The sequence below is a fragment of the Solea solea genome, chromosome 13 (assembly GCF_958295425.1).
Source record: "Solea solea chromosome 13, fSolSol10.1, whole genome shotgun sequence".
Classification (NCBI taxonomy): Eukaryota; Metazoa; Chordata; class Actinopteri; order Pleuronectiformes; family Soleidae; genus Solea; species Solea solea.
This window is the reverse complement of record NC_081146.1, coordinates 8,530,187-8,553,851: the sequence shown is the minus strand read 5'-3', so window position 1 is coordinate 8,553,851 and position 23,665 is coordinate 8,530,187. Positions and strand designations below refer to the sequence as shown.

The following is a 23,665-nucleotide window of genomic DNA, read 5'->3' as shown; positions in this document are numbered from 1 at the left end:
GCCAGCGAGGCTCATCATTGTCCAAGTTTCACAAGCATAATCTGTGCCCTTTTCCTAGTTCCACAAGCACTTTCACTGTCCTCTGCCTGATTACGCCCATGCCATTTTCAGAAAAACATTGCACAACCTGCCATATTATGATATTACCATTTTGGGAAGACTTACACACACAGAATACATTCAAAAAATTTATTAAACACATATGTACAGAAATTATTTGGTCATACATTTTTTGTAATTCATAGTCATTTCTAACAGACACAAAAATTCAATTCATCACACATTATGTGGTTCAGATACAGCTGCCTGTGATTATACACTTGGCCAGTAGGTGGTTTCGTGTGCACATGAAGCTTCGAGAAATGAACCCTTTCTCGAACCAATTGGCTCAAGTGGTTCAATGCCTCATGAGGCTTCATCTCACCATCACTAATAGAAGCGTAAACAGGATGTGGTTTCACGGACCAGCAGCACTGTTTCCGCTCTCAGCGCCGCCGTCACACAGGTGGTTAACCCTTACCGCGCTGTCCGTGTGCTAATAGTGACTACTGACGGACACTATTAGCATATAGTATGGAGCGTGGGTAAAATAAATGATGTTGTTTACAAAAAATACGAGGAAAAGTCTCCATTCATTCATTCATTCATTCATTCATTCATTCATCTTATACCATTTTATCCTCCCATGACCCTTATGGTTCCGAATGGTTCCTGACAGGGTGAAAGGCTGGGTTCACGCTGGAGAAGTCACCAGTCCATCACAGAGACACAGAGACGAACAACCATTCACTCTCACACTCACACCTACAGTCAGTTTAGATTGAGAAGAAGGGGTGATATGATAATTCCATGTGACAATTATGAATTATTAAAATATAATTTACAACAATCAATTCATAAATAGATGTTTCATGTTCGCTTTTAGAAAATATACACAAATGAGAAAGAGTGTTATTTATGGTAACACATGATAAAAGTGTCTCTCCTGTCTTCGCTATTCCAAGCACTTTCAGATTTTTTATTTTGTAACAGCTGTCCAGGTTCTGTTCAACAGTTCAACTTTTATAATATTTTTGTAATTTTTGAGTGATTCTATGAATTTGCAGGAATTGTATACTCAGCTGTGCTCTGGCTCACTGATGAACCTGATTGCCATCCTCTTCTTGTGTCTTCCAGGGAGACGTCCAAATTCACATGATATACAAATCTGCAGAGGAGGAGGGATTTAAAAAATTCCTAAATGGTAAGATGATGATGAGGACTTGAGAAAGTAATGTAATGTAAATTAGGGTTTAATTACATTTTTTAAAGCTGTGCATTTATTCTTGCTAAACACAGAAAAAGTCTTCTAGTAATATTTAGTGTTTTTGTTTCTTAGGAGATCTGCCAGAGCCACCTTTTCCCAGCCCTCCATTTCCTGGGTCAAAGGTTGTTCACAGGAGAAAAAAGAGACAGGTATGTAGCTGCAGCTGCAGCTTTTGTTGTAACATAATCATCCTTTGCAGAATAATTAAATTTGTGCACATTACTATGTCATAAAAAGAGACACAATTATGCTCAGAATGTGGTTTTTTTGCACTGCTTCACTCCTGTACAAGTGTACATATATGCTAATAAACAAAGGTAAATGTTTCCTTACTGTCCTCCCTCACATCTCTCCACTTCTTCCTATTCTCATCCTCTTCTTCTTTTTTCATGAATTATTTACCATATGAGTGGAGGTTGCTTCCAGTCTAATCTGTTTGTCGCACACAGTCAGATGTGTGCAGCTGTTTGTCTCAGTCCTTTGAGCTGCTCTTTATTTGGAACAAACAGAATTAATGCACACCTGCTTTAGATTTAGTCAAATTCCTTCGTATCGATTTATCGTCTTCTTTTCGTGGTGACAGGAGACATAAGTTGATTGTTTTGTTTACTGCGTGAGCTCTTGATGTGTGAAATGGCGTCTGTGAGACTCAACAACTAAACTGCATTATTTCCACTCAGGCTCCACATGTGTCCCACAGTGTAGAGGACGAGACAAAATACATTGAGTTGATGGTGATCAATGACCATTTAATGGTAAGCTTCTCACTATATTCATGTCATATAAGAAAATACTAGTCATTGTGCTATTCATTTATTTATTAATTGCTGTAAAGCTTATGTGTTCAAATACAGACAAATCATTTTCAAATGATCAAACCTGACAAAGATGGATTGCTTTCTTTGAAGTTAGCTCTATTGATATTTTCACTGTATTTGTTGATGATAAGGAAATACAGAATAAGCACTATAGACTTTTTTCTATAAATTGCTGTGAGCTTTTCCCTCCTATGCTGGCTGTGCCAACACTCAGCACTTTAAAAGTACTTGCACCTTTGAGTCACTCCATAAAACAGAAACGTTCCAAGTGTGCTTTACTTAGATCTGCTGGGGCTGATTTTGTTTTATACACAATGACAGTGATGTTTGAAGTATTTGCAGACACTGCTACTTTTACACATTTAAATGCATTTGTTCCACATCATCGACACTTTTTTAACTTGTTCTTTCTCCATCCCTCCCCCTCTCTCTCTCTCTCTCTCTCTCCCTCTCTCTCTCTCTCTCTCTCTCTCTCTCCAGTATAAGAAGCACCGGCTTTCCGTTGGGCACACAAATAACTATGCTAAGTCAGTGGTCAATATGGCTGACATGGTAAGATTTGTATTGATCCTCTTCTTGGAAAGCTTGCCACAAGCACTCCCATGTATTGAAGCTGAAGCCACATTGCACTGATTTGTCATTTAACCAACCTCAGTCACTCCATTTAAAACCTCTCGAGCAGTGGTGCATTTTTTTTAAGGTTTCAGTCAGACGAGTGAAGCAGCAGTGACATTCCAACAGTGCAGATGCAGAAATGTCAATGTTTGACACATGTGTGTGCTGTGTTCCTGAAATCTGACCTGCTACAGGGTCACGCCTGTAAGCAGATAGTCTGGTAAAGCTGGAGGAAGGTCACACTTTTTTGTTGTGCCCTTGTAGACGATCATATGAAGCAGAGTCTGTGTAGGAAGTCCACATTGATTTCTATGTACAAATAGAGTTCTCTTACACACACACTGTTACAGCACAATATTAGCTATCAGCTATATTCACAGGGACATCGTGTATATCATAGATTGTACAGCAATTCCCTGTAAATTACAGTGAATGCAAGGACACAGGCGTAATAAATAAAGTTATATAATAATCCTTTCCTAATTAAATCCCTACCTACCAACCACAGTGTCACAAGCAAGTAAATACTTTTGTCCTTCAGGGATGCTGTGGTCATGGCTCATAAAACAGAAGAATGGGTGTTGAATTGTTTCATGCACTTTGATGGGCTGTTATCACTGTTACAGTCATTTCAAAACAGTCTGAATTAGAATGTGACTGTGACACTATGGTGATATTTATCTCACCATAAGAAGCAGTTTTTGGCAAATGTATTCCAAGGTTTATGTGAATGACCAACATAATGTTTATATAAAGGTAAGGTAGTATAGACTCTCTCTCTCTCTGAGGTGTTTTATTGTTTGCTCCACACTTGCTGGTTTGGGACAACACTTAATATGTTGAACTCACAACACAAATGGACCAATACTCCTTTCTTGGCATTCAACAAAAAGACATTTTGCTTATGTCCTCTCCCCCAGTGTTTGTCTGGAGTGGGACCCAATGTATTTCCATCTTATGAAAGCAAACATTATTATTTGCCACCCAGTTTGCTCCAGCTTTGTCCTTCACACGGTTACACTTCTTGCCTGTAATGTGCTGTGGTCTAGTGGCAGTATCATACTAATCATTCTGACAGGTGCTGTCACAGTGAACAGCTAAAGATGATAATGAATTTGATTCATGCCTGTCAGTGTAATAACTATCACAGGCGCCGCCACTTATTTGATACATTTATTTCATAATTAATTACTTTACACAAAGTTCTAAACACAATGTATTTTTAAAGCATAAATGTCCTTTAAATCACCCAGATTTTCAGAGAGCAGCTTAATACACGGATTGTGCTGGTTGCCATGGAAACCTGGTCCGCCGACAACAAGTTCAACATTGACGATGACCCCATGGTGACCCTGAAGGAGTTCATGAAGTACAGAAAAGACTTCATTAAGGAGAAATGTGACTCTGTTCAACTCTTCTCGTAAGTGTGAACGTCTGAAAACTTGGTGCTTGCATATATTTTTTTTTTTTTTTTTTTTAATGAAACCCTTTAATAACTTTCTTTCTTTCATCAGAGGGAATCGCTTTCATAGCAGTTGGGGCGGAGCTTCTTACATGGGAGGAGTTTGCTCTCTCACTAAAGGAGGTGGAGTGAACGAGGTGATTCACGAGCCACAGATTAATGATTGAATTTCCTTATATAGATAAAGAAATTGAGAGTGGAAGTATACAGAACACACTGTAGTTACATGTTTGTGTTGTTTTTTTCTAGTGTTTTGTTTCACTTCATTTACAATTGCTATTAATTTGTGTTTTTAAGATTTGATGCCTCTGTAATCTCTTTGATAACTGCTGGTGTATAAAATAATGGAAAACCTCACTTCAGTTAAAACTTAGACTTAATAATAGCTTAGATGGTTTTAATTAGTGGTAGTGAATCTGCATTCTACACACCAACTGAAGTGGGCAGCACTTATCTGTGCCTTGGGGAGCAATGGGGGATTGGGTGCCTTGCTCAGGGGAACCCCTGCCCTTGACCTGTCTTGGGATTTGAACCCTCCAGTGACAAGCCCAATTCCTTTCTTCTTGGCCATGGGCTGCCCATAAGAATAAAAAGAGCTACTGGTCACTTTATTAACTAGGAGCAGTTAAAGTTGCTTACTTGAATACTACTACACGATTTAATGTACTTGTAAAGTAATGAAAAGTAATTTTTTATTGAATGTACTTGTGTATTGAAATTAAAAGTAAACTATGAATTTTACTCACCACCTTAAATACTGAGCATAAACATTCAACATAAACATTTTTCAAAGTTTTCAAAGTCTTAATGAGTATAAAAAAACAAGCCCTTCCCTCTCTCTCTCTCTCTCTCTCTCTCTAACTTTCACTTTTTTTTGTGTCATAAAAGTGATTTGTGTGAAACGTGAAAGTACAATTGCTCCCCAAAAATGTTTGACTACACAAAGGAAGTATTATTATTAGTTATATTATACATCATTGGTTGTAACACAGGTTGTTTTCACCAGACTGATAATAATGCTATTTCTTTTCTTACTCTTTGTCTGTGTCTCTCTTTCCATCAGTACGGGAAAACGGATGAGATGGCCATAACCCTCGCTCAGCTGCTTGGACAGAACATCGGCATCTTCTCGGACAAGAAGAGGATCCTCAACGGTACGTGTTTTAACCTTCATGAGTTTTATTTGTTAATTTTACACCATGATATTTTTCTCAGTCTTTTTTCTCCTCTCAGGTGAATGCAAGTGTGATGATCGCTGGTCAGGCTGTATCATGGATGATGTTGGGTAAGTTTGTTTTTAAATTACAATGTTCTTGCAGAGTCTTAAAATCTTCTTTAAGACACGAGAGTGATCTTTCAAAGATGCTGGCGCTGCTGGTTTCCTGAACAAATATTACTATAAAACTTCAGCTTGGATTAAGATAAAGTCTGTTAAAATGGACATGAAATGGATTTGCACTGTAGAGTTGATATGCAAACATCACAATTTTTATCACCATTTGATGATTGACATTGTTACCTCTTTTGTCCTAAACCCTGAATTATTGTATTGCATTCATTTATTATCCAAATCCAAAAGTAAACAAACCACAAATAATAACCAAAAAATTTTTTAGCAGTAAAAAAGATTTTGCTGTTTTTAATAATCACGTTGTAATATAAAATATTTCCATCTACTGGGTGATGACTTACCACTAGGTGTCAGTCTGTGTCTAAGTTTATGGATCATATCAGCTTGGTTATGTACTACTACTATGTAGTTTGGGCTCCCATCAGTAGATGTAGAGGTGTATACAACAATGTTTTTGCTCTAAACTCAGTGTTGTCGGTATTAAACGTGTCTGTATGCCTGGTATATAAATTGTGATAAGGTTTGCTTGTCACTGATATGTTGTGTGTGGCACTGTCATGTGTGTTTGTGTGTGTGTGTGTATACATACAGTATATATATACCCCTCTTCTTAAATACTTCTCACATTCCCCCTCTATCCCGAATGGGACAGCAGGTGAGCAGAAGCTTGACTAGAACATTGCCTGTGCTGTTCTGAACCGACCGGCTGCCGGGGAGGGGTTGTCCGTCATCACAACCCTTCCCATTTTCATCCAACAGCACTACAGCCCCTGTGGCCCCAGCTTCTCTTTTGAGTCAAATGATATGAACAAATACAGTTAGATGCCTCTTTATAATTCACCAGCTGTATTTTTCCAATATCATTTGTACAGTTTCCCAATGTCACTGGCTGGCCCACCTGGAAGATTTTGTTAATTTTGGTTATTCTGATTATTGATAGTCTCCTTTTCCCCCTCTACCATTTGAAAGTCTGAAGTTTCCATCAGTTCCATCTTTCTTTTTTTCCCATGTCTAACCGATTGAAACAGTCTGCAATGTCATTTTCATCGTAGGCCAATACTTTCTATCTATTCCCTGTAACAGCAGCACACTCCTCTGACACACATCCTGTCCACATCCTGCTCTATTGGGTTACAGTAATAAAACTACTGTGAGATCATGTGGTCACATGACAGAGGACAGGTCACTCTGCTGTGTCTGTCCTCTGTGAATGGATCTGGCCCAGATCTGTTTTCTCTAAAATGAAGTCAATGGTATTTCAGACACTTGTATTCAATGAGTAACTGCAGTCATGTCCATAGACGGGAGTTACTTTCTCTCTCTCAGCACCTGCATGATCGACTCAATCTGAAAACTATTACTAACTATTTTCCACATTTTTTTCACAGGGTTAGGTGACTGTGTATGTGTGTGTGTGTCTGTATGTGTGTGTGTGCGTCAGTGAGCATTTGGTCATTTCTTTATATATATATATATATATATTCATATACATGTCTGTATTCTACAGCAGCTTTATTACGGGCATCTTAAATCCTAACTACACCTAAAAAAGATGGTGCATTCCTTCCAGAAATGTCAGAAATGTACTCTGACATTTTATTGTTTGAACCTTGTGGTCGAGTTAGGATTTTTATTTGTTTTGTGTCGTGTCCCCTTATATATATATATATATATGTTTTTTTGTTTTTTTTTTACTGTTTTCTTCCCATAAAAGAATGGATGCCATGACAAAATATGTATTTTATAGAGATAATTGGTGCAACATTACAAAATCAGAATCTCCTGGTGTGCAGTAACACAGAAGCAACTTCAGTGCTATTATCTGTAAACACTGCTATGTCTTATAGTTGCCACTAAGGGGCGCTAGGCTGATTGTGAGCTAAGAATGTCTAAGGATCTTACATTCTTTATTAAATTTAATTAAATTTAATTAATTTAATCTTTTGGAATGCACATTTTGTCCCCCTGGGTTTTATGCACTTTAAAATTTAAGCTTTTTTTTTTTTAATCTAAGCAGAAAAATAACATTAGTCCAATAATAGATTGACTCATTTGTGTTTCCAGTGAATCATTCATGCACGTTTCATCTTTTTCCTCACATCCTATTGCTATTTAAAGAAAAGACGGACACTACAAGATTTTTTACAAGATTCAACCTGGGTGATTAATTCAAACCAAAAGACACAAATCCCTCAGATTAAACCTGATTCTTTTGAACAAAACCTCTGAGATATTGTAGTGTACTTCATCCACCACTGAAGCATCATGTGTGCATTGCATTAGTGTGTCACCTCTGTAGGTGGTTTCATTTAGTCACATCACATATCAAGTAGAATCAGCCTCTTACAGCGCCCAACTCTTTCTGTCTCTCAGTGAGTGTCTCTCTTATTGCATTGTTTCCTGTGCCAGTCAGAGCCTCTCATGTCATGTCTCAACAGTCTGATAGATCAGCACAGGGTAATAATGCTCAAACCTCAGGTTTGGATTGACGTCATCTAAGACTTCAGCATAAACCATGGACCCTTGACTGTCAGACATTTGGACCAATGCTTCAGATCATAATAATTTTACTTAAATGGAGCAGACACTTTAACAGTTAAAAATGGTGTCAGAAGAGTTTCATTTCTGTTCTGAGAGAAAATTCAGCTCGTGGTTTTAGAGGCACAGTGTTAAATGATGATGCAATAACAGTTCAAAAGTGAATCATCGAGGACATCATTCACTAATGCATCTTAGATCCACAAAATATCTCCATCTATGTTGTTGCAGTTTTAGCTATACTATAATATCCGCCTCCGTGTTGTAGTAAGGATCTCTTCTGAACTGTGAGTATGGTGAATCCGTCTTAAAACATTTCCTATATGAAGCACAAACATTGGTAAATGCGGCACATCTTCTGTAAATTAAACATGAGGTTTGTGTGGGTATAAACGATTTAAAACTTGTTTCAAAGTGTTTTGTCCTGCTGTGTGTTTTTGAAAGCAAACCTTCTCTCTGTCATATATGATCGCCTCTTATCTGAGGGCCCTGTCTGTGCTTTAGCTACAATAACCCCATAATATGGATGTGTTGGACAGCTTCTACCTGCCAAAGAGGTTCTCTGACTGCAATGTGGAGGAGTACCACAACTTCCTGAACAGTGGAGGAGGAGCTTGTCTGTTCAACAAACCTCTGAAGGCACGTCAGTCTCACGCACACACTCATGAAATATGAATTCAAAGGTGTTTTTTCAGTATTGTGTCACTTCTGCTCTTTGTCCCCCTCAGCTGTTGGACCCTCCAATCTGTGGTAACGGCTTTGTGGAGCCAGGAGAGGAGTGCGATTGTGGCAGCCCGGCGGTGAGTTACAGCAGGGGGAGCTATAATAAAGGCTTAACTTGCAAATCAAAGCCAATTTCCTAACAACAAAACCGCCTGCTGTGTCATACTTCCTCTGACAGGAGCTCATTTAAATTCATCAAGTAATTTCACAGGAGGAATCCAACCCCCTGCCCACAGTTAACACACGATTATAGAGTTTGTCCAAAGATATGTCTGTTTTCAATGGCTCACATGTATATGATGAGGTGATGCGTGACATGAATGACTTTGTGTTTGTCTGTTAGGAGTGTGCCAGAGAAGGGGAAAACTGCTGTCAGAAATGTACGCTGACTCAAGGCTCAAAGTGTAGCAACGGACTCTGCTGCAACAGTTGCCAGGTAGTACGGCAGCTTGTCCTTTAATGCTGTGTCTCATAAACAGTGGGTGAATTAATGCTGATGGGTTTCAGTTTTTGGTTTGGTAGAAACACAGTAAGTGATAAGGAAGATGATAGTGTTGTTTTCCAGGAGGTAAAAACAAACTATTGCAGAGGGTTAATACAGTACGAATGATCTAAGAGCCCTTCGTACACTTGTGCAGATGGAGGTGATGGGGGTCGTGTGTCGAGACGCAGTGAATGACTGTGATATCCCAGAAAACTGCACAGGCAACTCCAGCCAGGTGAGCACGAGCTTCCATCTTAAGTGGATCTTTAAACGTAATACTCTTATTGTTACATTTTATCCATGGCTCACATCGGGCATCATCGAGTTTTTCCCTTGAATTTATTTTTTTGCAGTGTCCACCCAATGTTCATAAGATGGATGGCTACACATGTGAAAAGGATCAGGTGAGATGGTTTTCAAATCAGTTTGAACTAAAGAGTTTAGCAAATCACAGTGGCTGCAATCCCGGATACATTTTATGTTCAGTTCATCCAGCGTTTGTAGTTTATTGTTACAGTTTTCAGAAATTGTAATTTATATTTTCATATTCTGTTGTAAGGATGGAACACAGAATAGTTAATATTTTGATCGTGGTAAGTGCTCCATCACAGTCCATGTTTCCACAGGGTCGCTGCTTCAATGGAAGGTGCAAAACCAAAGACCGACAGTGCAAGTACATCTGGGGAGAGAGTAAGTCCAATATTTCTGTATTAGATTAACTCATAAAGAGATAAACTGCCTGCACTTGTGTGTATCTTAATGTTGACTGTGTCTGTGCGTCTCCCTCAGAGGCAACAGCAGCTGACAAGTTCTGCTACGAGAAGCTCAACATTGAGGGGACAGAGAAGGGCAACTGTGGGAAAGACAAGGACACCTGGATCCAGTGTAACAAACAGTACGTCAGTCCCGTCCGTGCATGTGAACCGCAGTTCTGGGTTATTCTCTCCAGGTGATCTGTGGTTTCACTTTGTTTTTCCAGGGATGTTCACTGTGGTTACCTGCTGTGCTCCAACATCTCACCTGCGCCGCGGCTGGGAGAGCTGCAGGGAGGACTGACTTCTTTCTCTGTAGCACGACACAGTGCTTCTCTTGACTGCAGGTAAAACATTAATCAGGGAAAAACTCAAAGCCCAAACCGATGGTGATGTATCCTTGTATATATGCACTAGTTTTTTTGTCCGGTTCAAAATGTAATTGAAACATCATATTTGGTGTCAGCACAGGCATCTTTTCAAACTCCTTACTCTTGGTTGTCTGAGTTGTACTTAATATAATATAACTCTGGTGCAAGGAAACCAGTCAAAGGACAATGGGTGAAATAAATGACAACCCAACAAATGAACTTCTGAATGTCACTCACAAGGTTGTTTGAACTAGCAACATTTCCTGACATTAACTCACATTTACCTGAAGTTTATCTTTATCATTTTAAGTGACCCTGTCATGCTTGTTATTCAGCGGCGCTCACGTGGTGATCGATGGAGACACTGACCTGGGCTATGTGGAGGACGGGACAGCCTGCGGGACAGACCGGATCTGTTTCAATCGTAAATGTCTCCCAATGCAACAGTTCAACTTCAGCACCTGCCCGGGGACCACCGACAAGATCATCTGCTCTGGACACGGGGTACACACACACAGCAGAAAACACACGCCACCAATGTGAACATATACAGTTCATGTGAATCTGAAACTGTCATCAGGGTTAGAGCAGATTTCCCTTGACCAGGAAACTCAGTAGAAGCTGGTTTGACCTCACAGATCTACTTTGGTGAATGGGAGCTTGCTTTGATTTTCCCAGAGTTCCTTGAAAGTATCACCCAACTTCTGAACTCTCAGTTTATGAGACTTCACATGATACTTTAACACTAGCCATCTGTATACAGCCTATTGTTTTTCTACCTCATTTCTACCACCATTGTTTTAAAGGTCCAGTGTGTAATATTTAGTGACATCTGCTGGTGGGACTACAGATTACAACAAGCAGAAGTGTGTCAGTGAACTATGGTGGCTGCTGATGTCATTGTTTTTCTTTTGTTTCTGTTTCAAACACAAACACATACTCTGGCTGATTTATCCATTTGGGCTGCTGCACAAAAACAAGGCCCTTGCCTAAAGAACATATAAAAGTTTTATTCTAAGGCTACAAAAACTAAAGGAGTATTATATACACTTATATAAACATACTTATTGGCAGTATATTCAATTTCTGGCACTGCAAAACTGTACAAACCGGACCTTTAAATAATACTATATATTCAGTCGCACACGTTTTATTGCTCTTATTTTTAAATATTTTATTAAATCATTGACCATTTAATTTAATATAGTAATTATGTATTTAATGTATTCCCTTTTTGTTTAATTCTTTACACCGTTGTGGTCTTTTACTTTTGAATAATAAGATCATTTTCTCTTTTTGGCCTGTATGATGGTGTTGTAGGTGTGCAGTAGTGAACTGAAGTGTGTGTGTTACCTGGGCTGGGCTGGAGACGACTGTAACTCCACGTCCCCTCTCAGTTATCTCATGGTTGGACCGACTGCCTCTGTTTCAGGTAGCAGTGTCAACTTTTTCACTACCTACTGCATGTGTTCATAACTCTGTTGAGACCCAGCTTTCATCACTCTCTTCTCTCATGTCATTTATTTTTCTGTGCTGCCTCTTTATTTCATGCCTTTTGTAAATGGTATTTTTTTCAGTCCATTAAGTCATTGCTGTTTATTTTAGCTTCTGTGTGTTTGGTTCACGTCTGCTGATTAAAACCATCTGCGTTTTCTATTCACTAAACCATGCATGTCATTCTTTTTGTTTTGTCATTGTTTTCATACTCATTCTTTGTCAACAGGCCGATGTCTTTGGCGGAGTGACTTGAGGTTAGATTTGAGTTTTGTTTTTTTTCATCATCTTTGTTCCTTCTTTGATGTCAAATCCTTTCTTCACTTCCTCTCAAGTTTTTTATTTTTAACCTGAAAAACACGTTTATGTATGTTCCCCTCAGAGTTGAGCTGAAGGGTCATGTTCTCAGTTTATTCCCCCTTGTTCTCCTTTTACACTTGGTGCTAATCGTAGTGTGTTTTGGTTTTGTTGCAGTGTTTTGTGGTTTGCCTATTCCCGTGTGTCCACATGACTCAAGGAACAAGACACTTTCAATTAACACACACCACCCTCATCCCACTCTCCATTCCTCCCCCTCTCTTCCTCTGTTTCAGGTATCACCAGTACAAACATCGTAGTCGGGGCCATTGTGGGCTCCATGCTCTTCCTCGCGCTCATACTGGCTGTAACAGCGTGGTGCTACAAGTAAGTGTCCCTGTAACCTGAATCTGTGATGTTTTTCAGTCAGTGATTTCCAAACCAGTGGTCAGGCCTCAATGGATCTGAGAGGATGTGACCTGTGAGTCATGAGAAGATTTTTAGCACCATGAAGAAAAACAAGCTTGTCATGACTTTACACTATATTATGCACAACATCTCATAAAAGTTATAATTCAAATTTAATTGCCAAATTAAATGATAGTTATTAAGGAAATGTCTACTTCTCTTCACAGGAGCTATACACAGAGATGCTACGATGAGTCCAATGTTCACCGAAGATTCTGCCGGTTTGCTCACTTTAATGTTTTTTTTCTCATATTCAGTTTCATTCAAAATGTCAGATTTGTGTTGTGTTCAAGTGTGCTTTAAGAGTTATTAGGGTTTTGTGTCGACACAATTTGTTTTATTTGTGTGTAATATGTTTTTAATTATTACAAGTGTTTGATTGCAAGTTGACAGAATCAGCATTTTTATTACTGTGGAGAAACAAAACATGCTCATTATTCTTCAAAATAAAAAGAATTACTGAGATCTATGTTTTTTTTTTAAATCTATTATATATATATATATATATATATATGTATATATACATATACATATATATACACACATATATAAATTGATGGAAAAGAATGTATAACAAATCATATTCTACAAGTTAGCCTTATATGCCTTATACTTTTGTTCAGTATTTCCCTCTGATATACAGTGCAGTAAAAGTATATATATAAAGTAACATAAACTGCCAGAAATTTGCTCTGCTTTTGCTAGATTTAACACACAGACATGTTACAGACAAAAATACAAATTCAGTAGGTTTGAATAGAATTCATTTGTGTAACAATACTCAGTTTAGGAATGGAATTGCTTAAGGAAAAGAGAGATTTGTGGACACTAGTGACAAATTAGTTTGTAACGCTATTTTAAGGTGGACATTTTTCTTTCTGTGATTGTGTTCACTTCTATCTTAAAGTGTTGTTCTGTATTTGTAGGCAAATGCCCCCAGGTGACTATGTCACAAAGCCTGGGGATGCAGATTCATTTTACAGTGACATGCCTCCGGGGGTCAGCACAAACTCTGGCTGCAGCTCCAAGAAGAGGTCAGCCTGCCTGTCGCACCTGCAGATTTGCACCCTGTCCTTCACTCCCTCCATCCCATCCATTTCTCAGAACATCTCACTGTTTGGCTTCAGGTGTGCCACCTCATCATCACTCTTTCATTCACTGTGTGTGTGTGTTGTTGTGTTCATGAGTGTAGACTAGTTCAATATGTGCTTGTGTGATCGTGGCTTTTGGCGTGTATCTCTGTTTTTGGACCATAATGTTCAACGTATAGTAGAGTTTTGCAGAAAACACCTCAGTACTCACGTCACGTCACACTCCCCATGTCATGAAGCTCTTTCATGACTCATAACGTTGTCCTCTGCTATAATGGAGTCTTCATTTTCTCCTTCATTTATCTCAGCCTTTCCCTCGTCTCTACATCTGCAACCCGAGTGGGGAGGGCCACATATAATAATTTGTCACAGTGGCGAAGGGTGATGTTGCACCAATAATATTTTATCCTTGCTGTATGTGTGTGTGTGTGCGCAGGTCTAATGGACTGTCACACTCCTGGAGTGAGAGAATCCCAGATGCAAAACACATTTCAGACATCTGTGAAAACGGGCGACCAAGGAGCAACTCATGGCAAGGTAACACACAAATCCCCAGAGAGAGATGGTCACCTGTTTTATTTTGGAGCCTCAAAAAGAACAATTGTCAGTGATTCCTTTTTCCTTTTTTAAAGTAAATGCAGGAAATAGACCATCAGTACAGCATTACAGTGCAATTATCAAAAGGTTTTGTAGCCTTTGTAATCAAAGTAATCAGTCATTCTATTAGTACATGAGATGATTCTCTTGCTTTTGAGTAATTTTCTTTTACCGATCACCTCAAGGAAAGACTTTGCAAAAGATGTACTCGTATATTATTTTGTCAAATGTGTGTTTATGTGTTGTTTATCTCCAGGAAATCTTAGTGGGAATCGAAAAAAACTGAAAGGAAAGAAGTTCCGCGCTCGCTCTAACTCCACAGAGTAAGTTCCTAATGACTGTGGATGTTGTGACTGAACACTAACTGTGGGGTAAACGTATTAATAAAAACTCTGCTGGTAAACAGACATGATTAACCGGTCGTTGGATTTACATATCTTCAATTGGTGTTAATTCTTAATTTCATACTTTGTATGTCAGCAAATCCCATTTAAAGACCAAAAACAATGTAGTTATCTGTCAACATGTTTCCACCTTTTTATGTAAAGCCCAGCAACCCCAGGCATGAAGATATTCTGCAAACTGGATTCAGTGCGTGTGCTGGGGATTATTGGCCTGCTACAGAGTGTTTAGAGAGGGGTGTGAGGCTGTTCACTGTGATGAAGCCTTTGCTGCTAATGCTAATGCTAAAACTATGAGTGTAATAACCAGAGGTGGGAGACTCGAGTCACATCTGACTTTTTGAGGACTTGAGACTTGACTCGACTAACATTGGTAAAAGACTTGACTCAATTAAACGCAAGTAAAATGACTCGAAATGACACGGAAAACATGGCGTGTCTGCCTTTGGGGGCTTGCGTACAAACCTGGCAACTGAGCGTCACCAACAGCACTATGTGAAATTCCATTGGACACTTCAAATCCCACAAAGGAAGGTAACACAGGAAGTCAGTTAGTTGCTATTTTAATCTAACACTAGTTGATGTCTTGGTGGGTCAAATGCTGGTTATGATTAGTGTGTGAAATGTGCAGTTTTTAGCCTAATATTTGAAATGCATTTCCATGGTTTAATGTAGACCTATATTCAATATTCTTTACATTTTAGGCTCAGTAGTTTAATTTATTTTCGTTTTATTGATGTTAATTATATACATATTTTATAAACCATTCAGTTGTGTGGGATCATGAAGAAGTCCTAATACAGTGTTTCTGTTATGGTTCTATAGTCTTTTTTAGCATATTTAAATGTGGAATATCTGGGAAATCATCTTCATCCTCTATATCCATACGACTTGACTTGTAGCTTGCATGATTTAAAGCAGGGACTTGACTTGCTTGATTCTTTAAGGTTAAGACTTGAGACTTGAAAGTTAAGACTTTTGACTTGCTTTGTGATGTGGAGACTTACTCCCATCTCTGGTAATAACTAGCTTTGGCTATAAAGGTGGATTCATTTACTGTTTTGGTCTTTTTGTTCGATTTGTTGGCAGTTAGAAAATAGATCATATTAGTTTAAATGACTCTTGACAGCATCGAAACAATTCTGGGAGAAATACTACTCCGTGTACTCCGTATCTTAACGCCTCTTATATTTTATGTAAGACATAGACAGAGGTATAAAGAGTATGTTGCTCTGACATTAGTTAAGTCACACGTCTCTTGCAGTGTGAACTCTCATTTCTTTGTGCGGCTTGTGCGGCTGTACTTATACCCATGCATTTTTTAGACCTTAATAACCTGTGAACTAATGAAGGACCTGCACTCATGCTTGTTGACTGTGAATGAACAATGTGTGAAAACAGTGTGCATCGGCTGCCTCCTGTTTGTAGGTTTGAAGGTCTTGGCATATGAAGTATAGTCTGCAGTGCACCTGTTCTCACTGCGAGCATGATGCCGACTGAGTGGCTACAAGCTAACCGCTTGGAATGATGTGACATGTAGCCAGTATGCAACTGAGCCTGTATAACACACGACACAGTTGTTTGCCATTTTACATGGTGCTGTTTTCATCTGACACCACACACAGGTCTGTCTGCCATCTTTCTCACCATTTTCTCAAGTGCATCTTGGTGTTTGTGCAGGATGTCTTTGCTCTGCTCTGCTTTCCTAAAATATTTACTCTCCTCTCTCCTCCCTCACACCTATTTCTGGAGATCTTCTGTCCTTTTCTTTTTCCTTCCTTCCTTACTCCCTTCCTTCTTTCCTTTTCTCTCTTCCCCCCCCTCCTTGTGTTGTGTTGTCCTCCCCCTCCCCCTCCCCCCCCCCACACTTCCCACAGGTATTTAACCCCTCGCATCAAAACAGAGTTTTATGATGTAACTAAATGGGTAGAAGATGTGAATAGAAACACTCGAGGACCTTACCTTAGGTATTACCTCAGACCATGTCCTCTTCCTCACACGCTTGTCGAAACCTCCCCCTCACTTTTCATTTGATTTGTTGTTTGGTCAAAGAAAGTTAGACATAGAGCCAATCTGGTCCTTTTCTATTGAACAATAAAAAGTAAGTAAACTCTGGCAGACAGATCTCGCCAGCTGGCATGTTACAATTTGGAGAATTCAAGGGGGTGTCTGCTTTCTGCTGAGCATAAATAAAAAAATAAAAAAAATATAGATGATGAAAAGAAGTTTTTTTGCTTTACATTTTATCATATATGTTGCCCAGTTTTATTGAACTGTTTTCTTTTCTTTTTCAACAGCTACATAAAACTTTCTTTGCAGATTTTTTATTTCCTGCTGTAATATGGCTCTTACCGCCTGTGCTAGTGTTGCAGTTATACTTTCATGGTATTTTTTTCAGTATTTTCTTCCTAATTTCTCCTCATCCCCTCCTCTGTTTCTCCCCCTCCGCCTCTTGTTACCTCTGCATGTTCAGTGTTGTTGTGTCACTCAGTGTCTTGTGTGTCAGCCCGGGCCGACTTCATGTGCCTTGGCATCAGTGTGATGTCACTGTGAGGCCAAACATATTTGTTTGCCGCTGTGACATCATCACTGAGCCGCTACGATGAACCATGTCTCTGATCGTGTCCAAGGTCTATAGATGATGGCAAACACACAGTTTCCTCCTCGCTGAGGAAGCTCATGGGCTCGTTGGCTCTGCAGAGCTTTGATCCCATGTCAGTGCACTGACTGTTCTTTCATTCCAACAAACTAAATATCACCTAAAAGTCAGTCAGTATTGTAATCTATAGACCTTCAGTGTGTCCAGGAGCACAGTCCTGTCCCTCCCCCCTGCTCTAACGCAGACTCAGTGATAGAATCAGTGGAACAGAGTGGAGAGATATGGAGGGCTTTGTAGAGTATGGATTATAATTATAGTATAATCTATAGAGGTCATTTCTCCATCCAACAACATCATTGATAGATTTCTTCAAGCCCAAGTTTCCTGATCCTGAATCATATCGATTGGAGGTCGAGTCGACCGATCTCTAGAAATCAGGGCAGCCGCAGGCTGAAAATGGATGCCGATCATTTTTGCCCATACTCGATTTTCTTTATTTCTGCCATCTGGTAAAATATAAGTGTTTAATGAAAACAAATAATTGCATAACTTTTAAGTAACCAGGTATTGAACAACATTAATGGTCTGTCACTCCAATTCAATTTTATGTCTTTATACATAGTATTTCCAACAAAAATAATGTAGACACAAATGATTATATTCAAAGAACAGGTCATCAAAAAAAATAGATTAAATAAGTTTGCCAAGTTTCTCAGAGCAAAACTGTATAATTTGTAACAATTGGCCAATTAATAAATAACAAATGGCAAATATGACAGGTTACCTCTAATCTTGATTATTGATAATTGTAGTATCTATTTAGTTTACATGTAACAGCGGAATTGAAGAAAGAGCCATAATGTAGATCTGATAACCTAGTCCAATAATGTGTCAAGGCAATTATCATTAGGGTTCGAGCACAAGGTGCGTAGAACCCTATTGAAACTGAAATTATAATTATTATTATTATTATTTTTCCTCGAAATGAATCGCTGTGTTAAAGTTGTGTAACTTTAAAATTTACATTTAAACCATTGTCAAAGGAGTTCACCCTAACAATACTGATTAAACCAATCACCTCCACATGTTTCTCAGTGTCACCAGACGACATTCCAGAACTGCACACCAAAGTGATTTGTTTTATGTTACATGGAGGCAACAGAAACATTGTGCTAGTAAAGCGAGACAACTATAATCAGGTTGGCGTTTGACTGAAAACAGAAATTTGCGCCCATGAAAAGTTTCAGAGGTCCTTATACACAAACACTCCCTCAGTCAGGTCTGGTAGTTTTGCTTGACATAACTTGTTTTCAGATCAGAATCAGAATACTTTTATTATCCCGAAGGAAATTGTTTTGTTACACTTGCTACATATCAGACTCAGTAAATACCAGAAAAAAAGCACACAAGTTAAAAAAAATGATTAAGTGCAGCATACAAATAATGTTCATAAAGACCAAACAGAGGCAGAATAATAACTATTATCAACAACAAAACTCACCAAAACTGACATGCTCCAGCTTTAACAGTAAAAGTTCTGGGCCCAACATAACTTACAGAATGACTTAATATTTAGAGCTTTTATTAAAAGCACTTCTGGAACAGGTCCTTCAGCGAAACCTCTCCACTCTCTCCGCTGCTTTGTCCCGCCCAAGTATTTTTGATTATCACACAGTGGTGGAAGCTTTCTGTGAAACCTTCCCCACTGAATCTGGTGTTCTCACCCAGCTGTGGTCTGCTGTCGCCTCATCATACTCACTGCTGCCAGCATTCAACGTTCTAAGATGACACCCTGGTTTAGCTGACAGCAGAGTCTACCTTTAAGCTGGGGACACACTACACAGCTTTCACAGTCGTTGTTAGAGAGCGACAGTTTAAAGGGTAAACAAACATCACCATCGTTGTTTTGCTGCTTCCTGTCGTCTTTGTCTTCTTAAGCTATTTCCTGTGTCAAACCTACTCTTTTTCACTGGCTGTTGTGTTGCAACATGTGTTTGCAGTTGGGTCGGTAATCAGTACACACTACCTGAGTCGGCTCAAAAATTCAAACATGTTTGATTGACTGCGAGTAAGGTCGGGTCGGGTCTTTTACCCTCACACCTTCACCAACGAGCCATGCTGACTGTCCCCAACTACTGCCCAACTGTGAAACTTGGGGAGAAAATCTTGCAGTGTGTCTCCAGCTTGCAGCATGTTTTCTTTCAGAGGCTGGACGTGTATTTCTGCTAATGCTAGCCTCCTGTGTGTCAGTGCAGGGTGATGCTGTTGCATAGTGAAGCATGTGAGATTGCAGGAAACCATGACTCTGTCCACACCTCTGCTGTGTACAGAGGTTGCGCATAAAGGCAGAGTTCTGGTCTTATTTTTCAGCAGATTACAAGATCTGTCTGTCCGTGCTTTTAAGGGCAACCTCTCTCCGCAGGAAGGAGAACACTGAATAATTAGAGCAGCTCAAGGACGATGTTGGCCAAAGTCACAGACCTAACACTAGGTTACCTTCCTCACTCTGCCCTTAATTATCAGTCTGTGTCTTTGGCCAACTCAGTTGGACACCATCGAGAAATGAAGGGGCAATACTATAATAATGTGTCTTTCTCTTTTCCTCAGGACGCTATCCCCTGCCAAGTCTCCCACTTCCTCTACAGGATCTATTGCATCCAGCAGAAAGTACCCGTACCCCATGCCCCCTCTCCCCGATGACCAGAGAAAAGCCAACAGGCAGAGTGCCCGGGCAAGTGTCCTGATTTTGAATTATTAGGCACATAATAGGGCAAATCATTATACTGTCCACACCTCTGCGGACAATTTTTAAACATTAATAATTAATGTTACTGGTAAAACCTGTGTTTGTCCTACTTTTTCATGTTGAAAAATGATCTGCTGTGAAAAACGTCTATTACACCAGGTTTATTCAAGATATACTTGAGCTTTATGTATACGCTGTACGTTCTAAACACGAAAATATAAGACTAACATTCAGTCACATCATTCTACTCCAAATGCCAGTGATGACAGAATTTGACAAACATAAAAACAACAAAGCTGGAGGTGCCCTGAGACTTTGCATTTATATGGTCACAGTTTCAGATAAGGTCATTACAAAATGAAAACTATGACATGAGCTGTATCTTTTCATATAGAAGCAAATGCATGTGTGTATGTGCCATTCATACATGTGAATACTTTCCTAATATGCAAGTTATTGCAATGCAAAACATTATTTTTCACTCTTTGGTGTCCAAATAGGCAAGAGATTTGTGACATGGTAGTGTGTTTCTATGAGTCAAACCCACAGGAGCCCAAAATAAATGCTGATACAGCTGGTGTCGTTTCTGTTCATAAGTCCAACCCAGTTCTATAAGTATAAAGACTTGAACCTGTATAAATGTTAAAATGTCTTTTCTTTCTCTTTTCTGTGCCTCTTGTCTCTGCAGCTGTGGGAGACTTCAATATAACAGCCGTGTAACCCATTCAGCAAAAGACCTTAAGGAACTACACTTGTCTCTCCTTGTCTATGAATGAAAAACACACAAAAATGAAACGAAATTGACTCTTAAACGACTAATGAGGAAGAGATAGATAGAGAGAGCCCCCAACCGGAGTGGAACTAGGCAGCAGTGTGTGCGAGTTGGTGTGAGTTGGTGCGTAAAACCATCTCTGAGGCCATCGAGCCTTCACATTCAGTGGACCCCCACTCGATGATGCAGAGTGATGGCAGAGAAACCAGCTCCATATCCACTCCAGACCAGCTGAAGCTGAGACTGAGCTGTTCAGTCCGACAGGACTCAAAACCCCCACCACTCTGAGCCCTCACGCCCACCAAACCCCCACCAACCCCTGTCCCCGAAACCTTAAACCACAACACATCCTCCTTGACTCCACTCTCGTCACACTCACTCACTCACGTCAGCGCCACAGTTTCCTGCGATTTCCCCAGGAGCAGGTCATCGTATCACACGGCATCGTTTGGATTTTGTCGGACCATTTTGACGCACGCGAATCACTGTAGAAACACTGTATGCATGAGATAAACCTGTTTATCAGCAAACTCCTCCCACTGACGAGACGAGAAGAGAAGAGCAGCAATCTGATCAGAAAGGAAAAGCATGGTGGCGGGGGGACAGTGATTTTATACCTTCTGTAGGCTTTGATGCTTTCTCTCCATTATAGGCAACACATATTATATCAACAATTATAACCCATAAGCCAAGACATGGACGCAACCCTCACCTTCCTCCTCCTCCCATTGCCTTGTTTGTGTGTGTGTAAATATGTACAGTAAAAAAAACAGCATAGAGTATGTTTTTGCTTTTATTTTGAAGGAGGAAAAGTTCCTCTTCCTTGTGTTGTTGTGCTGTAGACAGAAGTCTCTGTAGATGAGTGTAGAGACACACCTGTCTGTAATTGTACTTTCTGTCCTAATCCCCCCCCCTCCCCCCAACAACACTTTCCTGTGTGACTGTGACCTCTAAGGTTTTCTCCATCCATCCATAGCAGAATGTGTTCATATTAGCACTGGTTTCCATCCATCTTTGGGAGAAATGCACAGACGTGACGGAACACCACAGGAAGATATTGATTGTGGCACAGTTAAGGATGTCACTGCAATGGTATTAATTTAGATGAATAGTTTTACGTGCCATTCCCGTGTGAAGCGAATGGACTGAGATGTGTCTGACGTAGTTATAGATTTACCACGTTTCACTCGTGTGGTTTTTTGCAAGTTTCCCCCCTTGACGTGTCAGGTTGTCCTTGAATTACGTGCTCCCGTTCCCGCGATGAGAGCACGCGGTGTCATGATGAGTGTCGCGACACTGCAACAATCTTGAGATGTGCATTTTGGATTTAGCTGTGATGATTGAGATATTTAGCTTGTAAATGATTAACTATGCTGTACAGTGTTTGAGCTTGTGAAGACCAACAGCATGACAGTTCTATATCAAATTGCATTATTTCTCTGGTAGGCTGTTTGTAGGACCACAACGCGGAGCAGAGAGCATGTCACTGAAAGACTGTTTCCCCCTCACGGCCTACTGCACAGAATACACTGTCTTTAGGACAATGCAGAGCAGGAAATCACTGGGTTTGATGATCGATAAAGAAGGATTTGTCATGTAGCTATTTAAGGTGGAATTCCCTGGAAACTATCACTTCTTTGTACAGTTACAACTCATTGCTCTACCTTGTGTAGACACTGTTGTCTTAAGGCCTCACGTTTGTCATTTATTGTTGTTTAGTTTTAGTTCCTGCGTGGACACCTGTTCATTTGTAATTCATGTATGCATTAGGACTGTATAGGTAATATGATTGTCACAATATTGGACTAATATTGCTATTAGTATCTTTTTCTTAAGTACCTTTGTAATGTTCACCTTTTTCTCAGCATTATGTACAGCAAGTGTCCAAACTTGTTATTTAGTGCATTACTTGTAATTCTGTGTGTTTAATGGGTTTGATTGGACACATGATGATGATTTTTTAAAACATTCTTTTCCCCTCTGGCATGTGCTGATCTGTATTGTTTAAGATTTGGACACAGGTGTTACAACGCGGCTCTGAATGGGCTCATGATTTGCCTTCGTCCAGAGAACTCTTTCTCACCCTGGTTCTCCTGTGTCCAGTGGTCCAGGCTGTGGAGCTCGAGATCATGATACTGTATGTTTTTTCCCAGTGTCAATGACACTCCACTTTAGATGGGACCATGCAGGCTGCAGTCCTTCCACACCTGGCATGATCTGCTGTTATCTCCCTGCACACACAGGTGGACGGGCCAATCCTTACTGGCGACTTTGACAAAATGCCTCCACAAACGAGTCGTCTGTCTCTGTGTGGCCACAGACTTGAATGTATCTTATGTCCTGGAGCACAGCCACCACAGCCAGACATATAACCATGTAGTCCTGTTCTGCCAGAACACATCGACACTCTGCTGCTCCAGGAACCGTAGAAGCGCCCACATGTATTAGTTCAAATCTTAATACTGACGTTGCTGACAGTTTGTCATTTTATTTTTTTTAATTAATGCCTGTATGTTGTACAGACTAATGATGCAAAAATCAATCCCCATATTTTTCCTCCCTCTTAATCGGTCAGTATTGTAATATATTTAATATAAAATAAAACTTTCATCAACACAACTGTATGTTCTGCCATTTCCAGTAGCTTTCAGACATTTGTGTAGAGGGAACGAAGTAGAACACACACTGGAAAACTGACTCTGTTGACTCAAAATAATAGTTTTGAGTATAATCTCATTCATCCAGGTCATAGATATCCAAAGTATCAGTTACAACCTGAC

At 39.7% G+C, this 23,665-nt stretch overlaps 1 protein-coding gene across 4 annotated transcripts in view; it reads left to right on the top strand.

The window, feature by feature from the left end:
- adam22 (ADAM metallopeptidase domain 22) overlaps nucleotides 1-23,504 on the top strand; it is a 62,280-nt gene extending 38,776 nt beyond the window's left edge. The window contains exons 7-32 of one of the 4 annotated variants that reach the window (XM_058646904.1): nucleotides 1,177-1,243; nucleotides 1,379-1,455; nucleotides 1,987-2,061; nucleotides 2,605-2,676; nucleotides 3,993-4,159; nucleotides 4,254-4,338; nucleotides 5,265-5,355; nucleotides 5,435-5,486; nucleotides 8,630-8,729; nucleotides 8,819-8,890; nucleotides 9,157-9,249; nucleotides 9,452-9,532; nucleotides 9,651-9,701; nucleotides 9,924-9,987; nucleotides 10,087-10,192; nucleotides 10,277-10,396; nucleotides 10,756-10,924; nucleotides 11,741-11,852; nucleotides 12,508-12,598; nucleotides 12,847-12,900; nucleotides 13,606-13,806; nucleotides 14,207-14,307; nucleotides 14,624-14,690; nucleotides 16,646-16,735; nucleotides 19,975-20,098; nucleotides 20,802-23,504. In XM_058646904.1, the coding sequence (XP_058502887.1) occupies nucleotides 1,177-1,243; nucleotides 1,379-1,455; nucleotides 1,987-2,061; nucleotides 2,605-2,676; nucleotides 3,993-4,159; nucleotides 4,254-4,338; nucleotides 5,265-5,355; nucleotides 5,435-5,486; nucleotides 8,630-8,729; nucleotides 8,819-8,890; nucleotides 9,157-9,249; nucleotides 9,452-9,532; nucleotides 9,651-9,701; nucleotides 9,924-9,987; nucleotides 10,087-10,192; nucleotides 10,277-10,396; nucleotides 10,756-10,924; nucleotides 11,741-11,852; nucleotides 12,508-12,598; nucleotides 12,847-12,900; nucleotides 13,606-13,806; nucleotides 14,207-14,307; nucleotides 14,624-14,690; nucleotides 16,646-16,735; nucleotides 19,975-20,098; nucleotides 20,802-20,822 (2,403 nt within the window). In that variant the 3' untranslated portion in view covers nucleotides 20,823-23,504. The remainder of the gene's footprint in view (nucleotides 1-1,176; nucleotides 1,244-1,378; nucleotides 1,456-1,986; nucleotides 2,062-2,604; nucleotides 2,677-3,992; nucleotides 4,160-4,253; nucleotides 4,339-5,264; nucleotides 5,356-5,434; nucleotides 5,487-8,629; nucleotides 8,730-8,818; nucleotides 8,891-9,156; nucleotides 9,250-9,451; nucleotides 9,533-9,650; nucleotides 9,702-9,923; nucleotides 9,988-10,086; nucleotides 10,193-10,276; nucleotides 10,397-10,755; nucleotides 10,925-11,740; nucleotides 11,853-12,507; nucleotides 12,599-12,846; nucleotides 12,901-13,605; nucleotides 13,807-14,206; nucleotides 14,308-14,623; nucleotides 14,691-16,645; nucleotides 16,736-19,974; nucleotides 20,099-20,801) is intronic. The other 3 variants (XM_058646906.1, XM_058646905.1, XM_058646907.1) reach the window with 3 other exon arrangements.
- Nucleotides 23,505-23,665: the final 161 nt, after the last annotated feature.